The 11465-nt window shown below is 42.6% G+C and overlaps 1 protein-coding gene across 6 annotated transcripts in view; it reads left to right on the plus strand.

The window, feature by feature from the left end:
- The window catches only part of ralgps2 (Ral GEF with PH domain and SH3 binding motif 2), a 70753-nt gene extending 59802 nt beyond the window's left edge, over window positions 1-10951 (plus strand). For 5 of the 6 annotated variants that reach the window (XM_044200852.1, XM_044200853.1, XM_044200849.1 and 2 more), the window contains exons 10-21: window positions 471-608; window positions 1625-1715; window positions 2013-2080; window positions 2174-2312; window positions 2518-2669; window positions 2760-2814; window positions 3405-3482; window positions 4393-4498; window positions 5355-5447; window positions 6242-6347; window positions 6830-6921; window positions 6996-10951. In XM_044200852.1, coding sequence (XP_044056787.1) covers window positions 471-608; window positions 1625-1715; window positions 2013-2080; window positions 2174-2312; window positions 2518-2669; window positions 2760-2814; window positions 3405-3482; window positions 4393-4498; window positions 5355-5447; window positions 6242-6347; window positions 6830-6921; window positions 6996-7025 — 1148 coding nt within the window. In that variant the 3' untranslated portion in view covers window positions 7026-10951. The remainder of the gene's footprint in view (window positions 1-470; window positions 609-1624; window positions 1716-2012; window positions 2081-2173; window positions 2313-2517; window positions 2670-2759; window positions 2815-3404; window positions 3483-4392; window positions 4499-5354; window positions 5448-6241; window positions 6348-6829; window positions 6922-6995) is intronic. The other variant, XM_044200855.1, reaches the window with a different exon arrangement.
- The last annotated feature ends 514 nt before the right edge of the window (window positions 10952-11465 follow it).

Consider the following 11465-nt stretch of genomic DNA (forward strand, 5'->3'; position numbering starts at 1 on the left):
AGAAGATCAGTCATCCACCCTACATTCACTAAAGGCACTCCTTTAGGTCCAAGGGGAGGTCTGTTTGAATCTTGAGAAAAGTATATGCAAATAGGACAGTTTGTGCAGGGTTGTTAATCCTGTCTGTTTTGGCCTCTGTGATATCAAACAAACAGTCTGCAATTACCAGCTGGTTTCACACCAAGAAATTCACAGCTGCATGGCACTCCTCCAAGGAAATCTGGCCCTATTACGATGTCCAGCCTTGTTTGTGTCTACGTGCTTGCTTTCTAATGAGCAGGCAGGAAAATCCTTGTGTTCCTCACTAGTGTTTAAAATGACACCTCCAACAGAGGGACGCTGTCCTCATTTGGCTTGCACTGGGCCCCTCGACTCACTAAATGGTGAGAGCATGCGGGAAGGAGGGCTGTTTGTTTCTCCTGCTTTGATGTAACGTGTTGCATCTTTTTCTGTCTGCTGCTTTATTTCAGGGATGTACCTGTCTGATCTGACATATATAGACTCAGCCTATCCCTCCACAGGCAGCATACTGGAGAACGAACAGAGATCAAATCTGATGAATAACATTCTCAGAATCATATCGGACCTGCAGAGGTCCTGCACCTATGGTGAGTTTAGACACACACACACACACACACACACACACACACACACACACACACACACACACACACATTCATGGGATGGCAGTGTGCTATATGGACAGGAAAAACTAGAGGGCCCAGGCCAACATCGACCCAGCTGAAGTATCTGTGAGGAAGTGAGCTGATCAATCGCATGTCCTCACTGTACTCTGAGATCTGATTATGTCCTTCATGTGGAACACAGAGGAGGAGAGAGTCAGTATAAAGGCTGGAGGGAAACTGCATCATAGCCTTGCCACTTCATTTTCTGTTGCCATGGAGACAAAATGAAAAAATCTCTGCCATTCATCAATACTTCTGTGTGTTTCTGTGACATCTGAACAATCAAATATACTCATATTAGTTCAGATAGTTTTTCCTCTGCATTCAGCTTCAGTCAAAAATCAGTCAAGCATTTTAGGATATTTTATACTTTTTTAATTTGTGGATAATCAAAGAAAACCCAAATCAAGATTACAAGGCACCATACCCTTCAGTTAAAACAAATATATGCACAGAATTTCCAGAATTTTTATAATTTAACCACTGTCCACTCCTTGACATGCCTGAACCCTTCCTGTTTTTGTTTGGTTTCAGTGTAGTCCAGCTGTTTATTATTATTCAGAGATTACAGATCCTCCAGAATAAGGCTAGTAGACAGTTTTTACATGGAGTAGAAACCATGCATGCCCTGGGTTGAAGAGTGCTACAGCATACTAGCACAGAGTATTGGAGAGAAGCCATTTTTTTTCTCCATGAGCTATTACCTAGCAACAATCTGGCTACTGCTTTGTAGCTGACCTGCACTTGAGCTCTCTGAAAGGACAAGTTTGAAGTACATTTTCAGTAATAATGAATAAAGTTTCACATATTAGTAAATTGTTATCCTCACTCCAGACATACTTTATAGCCTAGAGATGTTGGCAGTTTTAGTAACATGGGATCACATGAACACGTATGTGCATTCATTCTAATGTTTGTCATTATCTTCCCTCTTTCAGATATACCGGTGTTGCCTCATGTACAGAAGTATCTCAACTCAGTCAGGTATATCGAGGAGCTGCAGAAGTTTGTAGAGGACGACAATTACAAGTAAGAAACAGAATTTACAGAATTCGCTGTACATAAAAGCAGCAACTGTTGGCCAACTCAGATAGACACTAAGCTTTTGCCTCATAATTTCTGATTTAGTCACAGGAGCAATTTCCTGCCAGGAAACCTAAATAGTTTTTTTTATTTTTTATCCTGTTTCTAATTTTATTGTTTGCTGCCGGGCACGGTGCTCATCTGTGTTTCCCAAAAACATTCCATCCTCATAATTATTTTTATGATGAGAAATTTATAGAGGATGATTTCAAGCTTATGGATTTATCAATGTTGTTTATTTAGGTTGTCACAGAAGATTGAGCCAGGCACCAGCACACCACGAGCAAACGCCTCCAAAGAGGATCTTGTTGGTAAGATGGGTGTTAAATGTAGAATCAAACCTGTTTAATCATCTCTTTTTCTTTCCGTTTTTCCTGGTCTATAAATTTGTCCTTCTCTTACAGGCCAGGAAGCGTCAGCATCTCCTCTCTGCGGCCGTAAATGTACGGTAGCAGCTGAAGGAACCAAAGTCCCGGCTACACCTCCCTCCCCCAGGAACCTGCTGCCCTATGGACACAGGAAGTGTCACAGCCTGGGCTACAAGTCAGTTTTTGTTTTTATTTTGTATTCGGTAGAAAAACGGTATTCTCATCAGTCAACAATGCATCAATTCTAAGGCAGATGATAGCCTGAAAACCATACAGAATTTATTAAATAATGTCATGAAGTAAAAAAAATACTTACCTCTTTCTTTTTCCTTCTCTTTTCTCTCTGTCCCTGCTGTTTGCTGTGTTCTGCGTCCACATAGTTTCATCCATAAGATGAATACAGTAGAGTTTAAAAGTGCTACGTTCCCTAACGCTGGTTCTCGCCATCTGTTGGACGACAGTGTGATGGAGAGCCACAGTCCCACCAGGGGACAAGCAGAGAGCTCAACTCTGTCCAGTGGTATTTCACTTGGTAAGATGTGCACTTATTACCACAACGCACAGTTTGTATCTTCAATGACATGTTGTGCCTTTTTTGTGATGATTTTGTATTTGTTTACAGGGAGCAGCGAGGGCTCTGAGCTCAGTGAAGAGGTGTCTTGGCCAGCGTTTGAGAGGTAAGGTTAATACGTCTGTGTCTGCGGTGCTTTTTCATCACATCCACATGTAAGATCATAAAATACCCCCATCCCAGATGTGATTGTATAATTTTCAAAGCTCTGGCCTCAAGACGCAGCTATGCAAAATTATCCACCATTAAAACTCAACACACAAATGCCATGCCAAGCCATGCTTTTAGCCTTGCAGCCAGGGCCGTCGTGCCTCATCCCTCCACTGCTGCTCTCAGATGCTTCTGCTTCTCCAGCAGCCTGAAATTTATTAAGTGCTTAATATTTAAATCCCCTAACCAGTAGTCCCACTGTGCCAACAAGTGTCCACTCACTAGTTCTGAAATAGATTCACAGCTCAAGAATCAGCTGGCCTGAAAATCATCTTAACCTTCTTTCCAAAACACAATTTCTTTAAACTTTTGAATGACCCTGTCAACACACATTCATCAGTAACTCCTCTAACCAAATGACCGCTCCTCCATCCAGCCCTAACCCATGCAATTTGAAGGGGAAAACAACAACCAAAAAACACCCGCACAGCCTTAACAGTGTCCCGTGCCCCCCTATTCTATCCTGTCTTATCCTATTCTGAACAGGACTCGGTTCTATCACTCTCTGGGCCCAGTGACCCGTGTGGCCCGCATCCCCTACAGAGGAGTCCTGAGGCCCAGCAGGTACACACGTCCCGACCGGAACCAACCTGACCTCAACCAAACCCTCTCTTATCCTCACTTCAGGCCCCTCAGTCCCTGTCAGGGGCCGCTGTGTGCTGGTGCTTAGAGTGTGTAGTGCTGGGATAATCTTGCGATGGGAATCGGGTGTGTGTGTGTGTGTGTGTGTGTGTGTGTGTGTGTGTGTGTGTTGGTGAAATCACGAACCAGGTGAAGTGCAAAGGATCTGTTTGGGGTCATGATTCCTCATCTTTTGCTGCATATCATCAGTCTATAATCTGTCTTTTGCTTTCTTAAGTTTCTTGCATGTCTGCCTCACACTCACACAGTCACACACACATAAAACTCATAGTCAACCTAGACTTCTTCTTGTGATAAGTTTCCAAGATATTTCACAGCTTGGAGCTAAAAATGAGTTTCCATGTGTTACTGGAAACAAACTGTTACATCCTCATTCCTGAGGTAGAGAGGAACAGACTCTTCAGGATTATTAAAGCCAATTCTCATGGACGTTGCATATTAAGCGTCCCTTGCGGTTAGGGATGGGTCTCTCTCTGTCTCTCTTTTTCTTTCCACCAGGCTTCACTGGGCTCCTCCACTGGGCTTCCTGCTCTGATCCTCCAGACAGACACAATCTGCACACCACCTTGTTCGTTTCTGCTCTTCTTTCTGCAGTGTTAAGATTTATATCTCTGAAATTTAGTTCTGTGAAAACAAGACAGAAATAGATGTCATTTTAAAAACATACTTTCATGAAGCAGAGTTGAAGGTGGCTTTGCAGATTGCGTCTGCCTTCACTACTAGTTCATCTCTGAGTTGGTCTGGTTATGTTTGCGTGCATGTGAATATGCATGTTTTCCTGTGTGTCTGTTTGTGTATATAGCTTGTAATGTTTGTCTTTGTCCTGTTGTAGCTCAGCGGAGTCAGAGGAGCTTGCAGTTCACTTGTATCCCGGAGCAGTCACAGTGCAGGGGGTGCTGAGGCGGAAGACTGTGCTCAAAGAGGGCAAGAAACCAACAGTGAGAACGCGCACACATACACGCACTCATATATACAAGTGCATATGTCCATGTGCTGTTCATACACATATACTTACCTGCTATACAGGAGCAGATGGGCAATAAATGCTGTCTGCAGAGCGCAGATAGGGCCTCAGAGACTCCTTAATCTGCAGAACATCTCTGTTTCTGTCTGTTCCTTACGCTCATTGCAGTTCTCTTCCTGCTTTTGTTTGCCTTGTGCCTCTTAAGCCATTTTTACATTTGTACTGAGATTATAAAGTCAATTTTATGTAAATAGCCCAATATCACAAATCACAAATTTACCTCAAGGGGATTTACATAGCTAGAAACAAATCTGGAGCTCTTTATGCAGTTGAAATAACTTAAACTTGTCATAGCTGTAGGGTGATTTACGAGCTTCTTTGATGATGTAACAAGGTCTAAAAAATGTTTCCCAATCTGGCCATGTAGTCAGGCGAAATCTCTCCACAACAGGAGTATTAATTAGTGGGTTCACTTATTCCCTTTTTTTCTTCACATGTCTTTCCTTCATCTCATAACTCTCTTTATTTTCCTTGAATTAGTCTTTAAAATCTTCCAGTGTTTATGGAACAAAATGCCAATTTTGCACACTTATCCTCCATTAATCCAAGAAAGCATAGACAAGCAAAGACTTTTTTTCTTCCTTGTGATTAATCTCTGTGTCTCTGCCTTTCTAATCTTGTCTCTTTATCTGTTCCAGCCAAGGGTTTGTGAGTTACAAAAACATCCACAGAGGTTCCTCTTTATAACAATCTGATAGCACACGAGTGCCATATATGTAGCATCAGACTGAAGTGGAGTTGACGATTGGATTTCACTTTTGTGCCTCCAGGTGGCATCATGGACCAAATACTGGGTTGCTCTTTGCGGAGCCCAGCTCTACTACTACCCTGCCAAGTCCCTGAAGGCCACTGAGAGGAAACATGTAAGTCACACAAACACTCACACTGGTCCATTGCCATCCTCTGTTGAACAGTCTCAGGGCACAGTCATGCCATGCGTTTTTGGAGCGGATTCAATTTTGGAGGTTTTACTATGTTTGTTTGTTTAGGCAGGTAAGGACAATAACAGACAGCTGCACTGAGACACCTGAAAGTCTCACACCTCTTCCATGTGAACTGCAGTTGTTGATAGATGTGAGAGTAAAATGAGCACCAAACGACCCAAAAACACACTCAGTTTTACAAGGAGACGACATGTGATAGCCATTACTTACTCACTCTTAGAAAGTTTAACTACAGAATGAACTCAGAGTGAAACACTTAATGGTTCTTCTTCATGTGTTTTTTTTACTTAGTATGCACAGGAAAAGATGCAGATGAGAAAAGTTGCACACAAACAAGTGGAGCGTGTTCAGTGTATCTGGCTTGGTGTGTGTTTTGTGTGTGAGAGTGACAGGAACATTTACTGAAACTGTACAGGAGCTCAGAGGAGAGCGTGGGGAAGAAAAGAGGCAGGAGGGACAATAAGAACTGGAAGAAAACAGTAAACGAGTGTGTATGTGTGTGTGTATGGCGGACAGACAGATGGTACCATTCATTGAATAATGAGACCAATGACATCACTGCAGTCCTGTGTGTCACTCACAGGCAAATGAGAACCTTGTGGAGTGCACATGCAGATTCACAGGCAACACATTCCTCTTAAGTAGCATTTAGACACAACAGACTCATCATGAGAAAGAAAATGAACTCTAGTTTCCACTTGTCCTCTGCCCAGTTCAAGTCGACGTCCAGTAAGACCGTGTGTGTGGTGGGTCTAATGGCCATGATGGCTGACGATCCCGAGCATCCTGATGTCTTCTTGCTGACAGACTCTGAGCACGGTGAGACGCGCGCACGCACGCACACACACACACACACACACGCGCTCACACACACAAAAGCAAAACAGAAATGACTAACACAAGCAAGCAGTCAGCTCTCTGAAAACGGATGCAGTAAAAGAGGTGAACTGGGTCAGTGGAGTTTGGTTTGAATCACCTGTACATATTCATGCATGCACGTACACACACACACACACACACACACACACAAATTCAGACTCTGTCGATCTCTCCGAACACTAAGTCTAACTGTCAGCTTAAGTATGTGACTGCATGCTAGTCATATCTAGCATTTTTCATGTTCATGCACAGCTGTTAATGCACGCATTACACTCTGTCCTGAACTTTTCCACTGTGAATTTGTTTTTATTTTACTGGGCGGGCCAAAGTCAAGTGAGGCTTCAGCCATCTTTCCAGAGTGTTGAGAAAGCAGGTGGAAACAAGAGACTTGGCATCTCATGCTGTTTGTCTCCATTGCCTAGGTAACACCTACAAGTACCAGGCAGGAAACAGAATGAACGCTTTGCTCTGGTTCAAACATCTGAGTGCTGCCTGTCAGAGCAATAGGCAACAGGTATGGAGTCACATAAACACACACACACACGCTGTTCCTTACATTTTACACACCTCACCTTTTTTTTTCCCCAGGTGCCAGCCAATCTGATGTCATTCGAGTGACCGATGCTGAGGAGAGTGACTGAGCAAAGGAGAGAGGGATGAGGACACAGACGAGGAGGATGAGGAGGAGTATTGACTCAGTAGTGGGAGCTTTCACTGCCATGAGCCCTGACCGCTGATTCTCCGATTCTATCCCCGGCCTCACTGCAGCCTCATCTGCCACCACTGCCTTAACCAGTACCCTGTGTGTGTGTGTGTGTGTGTGTGTGTGTGAGTGAGAGAGAATTCGAGTCTGTGTGTGGATGGAAGTGACTGTTTTGGATGTACTGACTACTGAACAAGGACCTGCACCACTGCTCTTGTCTCCCATTTGCTCTCAGTGTCTTGTTTTTACTGTTCAGCACTTCAGTGGAGCCATTCGACTTCTCCTCTCCTCTCTCGCAGGCAGACTGTCCTTGGATGGCCAGAAATAACCCTCTCCTCTGTGTTTTTTTTTTTTTTTTTTTTTTTAGGGGTTAACTATTTTTATTTGTTCCCCCGCCATGCTCGAACGCAGGCTTCCTGCCTTTTAATCGGCTGGACACACAATCACAACACACACACTCACATCGGACTAACCCATTGGACTTTGGAAAGTTTGAAAACACTTTTTTTACTTACTCGGTTCACACTTTCAATTGTTGGTCTCTTCATTCACTTGAGTTGGCTTGGAGTCACAGAATTATTTGCATGAACCACACACTCTCTCTCTCTCACACACACACACACACACACACAGGCCTATTTGATCGCATTGTCGTAAACGTAAGGGCTCTGATTCGCAATCGATTCCAGCAGGAACAATTCCCACACTTCCTGAATGTGTCTAGTTTTATTACAGAACTTAGCCCCCCCCACCCCCGCCTTTTCTGTCATATACTCACTAAGTGTTCTGTACGTATGTGTGCGTGTTTGTATAACTGCATTGGGTGAGGAGGGGTGGGGGTGGGAGGGCAAATATTTGCTTAAATGACAGGAATCTTGTCTGTGTTCCACATAGGTACGATAATCCCAGAATCTAAGCTAAGACGTGTTCACGGTTGGGTAGACAAGAGTTACTCCTTTTACAAACCTGTATTTTTGTGTTCTCCAGTGTTGTCTGCTCACTGTCGGCTGCCGTCAGCTCAGAAAAAATGACGCTTGGTTCACCAGACTCACACACATACTAAACACTAAAGATATGAAACTGTGAAAGAGTCCAAGAGAGAGAGCAGCAAGAACTCATAATATACGATTTTCTCTCCACTTCTTGTTGCTTAATATGGTTAGAGCCTCTGGTCTGGAGCAGACATTCAAAGCTACCTGGAGCCATACAGAGTCTATTTTAAATCTTGTTTGTTTATATTGTTTGTTAGCTGTTTTTTTTTTTTTTTTCCTTTTATGGGAGGGATGGTGCAGTTCACAGTATTGCCATGTAGTAGATGATTGCACGTCAATGTAGTTTTGTCTGTTACATTTGAATGTTACATTTTTGTGTTGTTCTCCCTTTTTGGAACATTTATTTTGAATATTTTATGTATATGTGAATTTTCTATTTTTCTTTTTTTGCCCCTCCAGGACCCTACTCAGTTTTAGGCCCTAACCGTATTACATCTGATTTGCAATAGCATCAAGCACCTTGGTTAAAATTAGTGCCAGGTGATGTAACGTCACTGTTTTTCTTCAGGTTAGCGAAACGTTAGGAAGGATGGAGCTGCAGTGGAAGCAGATGCACTGGCATGTTTCAGTGGGAAAAACCTGGGATTTACAGTTCCCACTGTGCATCACAGATGTTTCAGGGTGCCACAAATAGACTATTGCTGTTTTGTTTTTGTTGGGAGCAAATTGCATCCAAATGAACAAACAGGATCGGGATGAATAAGATGACAATGATGGGTAGCTTTTTGCCCAGTAAAATTCATTAAATTCTAATCCTCCTTTTTAAAACATCTGTTTACATTGTATGTTTACACAATCTTTTGCCCAAAATCACAATCCCTTCAATGCTCCACATGTTATAAACCTTAGGAAATGTATTACAGTATGTAGAAACAAATGTCCCACCTATCAATGGGGTATATTAAGCTCAGAGTTCGTTTCAGTTGTTGATAAGGGATGATGCAATGGAGAGGTGAACATATCCATACTCGCAGCACTGGATCCCTTCTAATGTGCTTCAGTCAGCCCCCTTCGATAGTCATTAAAACTGTCCTCAACACAATATACAAGTCAACTAGACAAAGACAATTTAGTGCCCATAAAGAGATGTTCAGTCCTTTTGTATGTTAACTAAAGGAGAGATGGTAGCGGATGAACCTGTGGAAGAATGAATGAGGAAGCCAAAGACAGGCGTATGTAAAGCAGCAGTTACTGTAAGTGTGTGAGTGCATTTGTTAGCCTGCTGTGAATACATCTCTATTTTTCTAAAACATTGTAATTCAGGCCAGATAGGTAGTCCCTCAAGGCTGCTGTCACCGCTGAGGAGTGGGGCTAACCAGCTCCCTAAACACCTGTGTGACTGACTGCCGGCTCATGCCACGACTCCACACTGGCTTGTGTTGTACTGGAAGTGTGAAGAAAGGAGGACTTGCGAGCAGATAAGAAGTGGAAGCTGTACTCATCTCTGTCCACTTGTGGCCTGTGAAAAGAGCTTTTTGCTGCATAATGGAGCAGAGACGATGTTTAGAGACAAAATCCCAGAGCTGAAGCACTATAGAGGTTGATCATTTCTGTGTTTGAATCTGATTGGTTGGCTGTGGACAAAGGGGGCCCGTGAATGAAATAAGTGAAATGGATGAGTTTGGGGTTGAGGGGTTTAGAGACTGTTTTACCTGTGTATATCTACAGATGGCGGTCGGTTTGTCTCTTCACTTACATGAGCTAAACCTGCTGTCATTTGCAATATCCTGAGAAATTGGTGCAGTTAAGCTAGAATTGATGCCGTCCCAAAAACTCTGAAGAAAGGACTGTAAACAGAAGTAGCTGCGATGTAAACAAACTCAATATAGATAGTCAACATCGCCATCACATTTCCCTTCTTTCTATTTGCTTTATCTGATGTTAATTGAGAACAAAGAAAGAAAAAGACAAATGAAACGAATGTGGATTCCTGAGTTTTCGACCTAACCAGACTTTTTGGGAGCATCTTGGAAGGTTTATTTGAATTAATTTGGGTTTAACAATCTTTCCCTCGAGGAAAAACCCAGATCATGTTGAGGGCTTTTTGTGAGGTATTCCTCACTGTAACCTGAGTTTACATGATTTTCATTTTTATTATCATTTCTGTACAGTGTATGGTCAAAACAGTGGAAACACATGTTTCATTTGGGGATGTTTTGTGGTTTTAGTCGACTCATTTCTTGGATTTCAAGGCCATTTACTTCTAACATAATGACCCCATGATCTATTTTGGGATGAGAGTGGAAGATTCAGGCTAAATGTCAGGCGCTCCTCATTTAAGGTTATTACAAAGAAACTTGATGCCATTCTTGAAAATTCCCCTTCCTGTGGTTCATGTTGTTTCCTTGAAATTGACCATACAAATGCACAGCTAGCTCTGTATTAACTGTTTTGAGTGAATCTGCCTTTTAAATTCATTCTTTTTAACAGTCATGACAGTCGAGATGAAGGGTTCAGCCAGAGGAAGTGTTTTCAGTGTGGTTATACAATGTGTTCGTCCTCTGATTCAGTGGTGAACTCGAATCAATGTGAATCTGTGCCACTGTGCGCTAGACAGGCATCATTCACTGTTTACCAAGGACATCAACAACAACCGTCATCCCAGTCAGGGGACGAGGGTGATGTATAAATGGCCGTTGACCTTCACCCTTTACCTGGCTGTGTGTGTGTCTGTCTCTGTCTGCCCGTGTCATGACTGTGGTGAGCGCTGTGACCTCAGTGCTGAGTGATGCGCTGCCTGGTGTGAAGACTGAGAATCAATAAACACTCTGCCCTTTTTTTACTCCACACATCAGTTTCATGCTCATTGTCCTGTGGAACATTGTGTCGATTGTTTATCTGGGATATGGGGGGAGGGGGCTGAGTGCTAGTGTGTGTGTGTGTGTGTGTGTGTGTGTGTGTGTGTGTGTGTGTGTATTATTGTATTACATGGATCAATACTATTTAAATACTGAAAGTCAGTTCCAGCCTTTTTCAAGCTGCTGTTAACTTGATGCAGAGTAGTAGGGATGACAGGGCGACTGTAACTGATGAAAGTTGACTGAAGGGATTTCTCCTGCAGAGTCAGCTTAATTTCTTTATTAGTATTGCTCCTTTTTCCAAAATATTATCCAAAAATTGAGATTCTTGAATCGCTAACAAAGTACCAAGGAACAAATTACATTAACTCCAGTTACTGTAATTGTTTGCTTTTTTTTTCCTTCCAGTTATTGATTTATCTTAATGAAGCATTACTTCACTAGGCTGCAGTTACAATCACATCCATCACAGTACAGATGTTTTTTTTTTACTAACAAAATAAAC

This window comes from Siniperca chuatsi, linkage group LG6 (genome assembly GCF_020085105.1).
Source record: "Siniperca chuatsi isolate FFG_IHB_CAS linkage group LG6, ASM2008510v1, whole genome shotgun sequence".
Lineage (NCBI taxonomy): Eukaryota > Metazoa > Chordata > Actinopteri > Centrarchiformes > Sinipercidae > Siniperca > Siniperca chuatsi.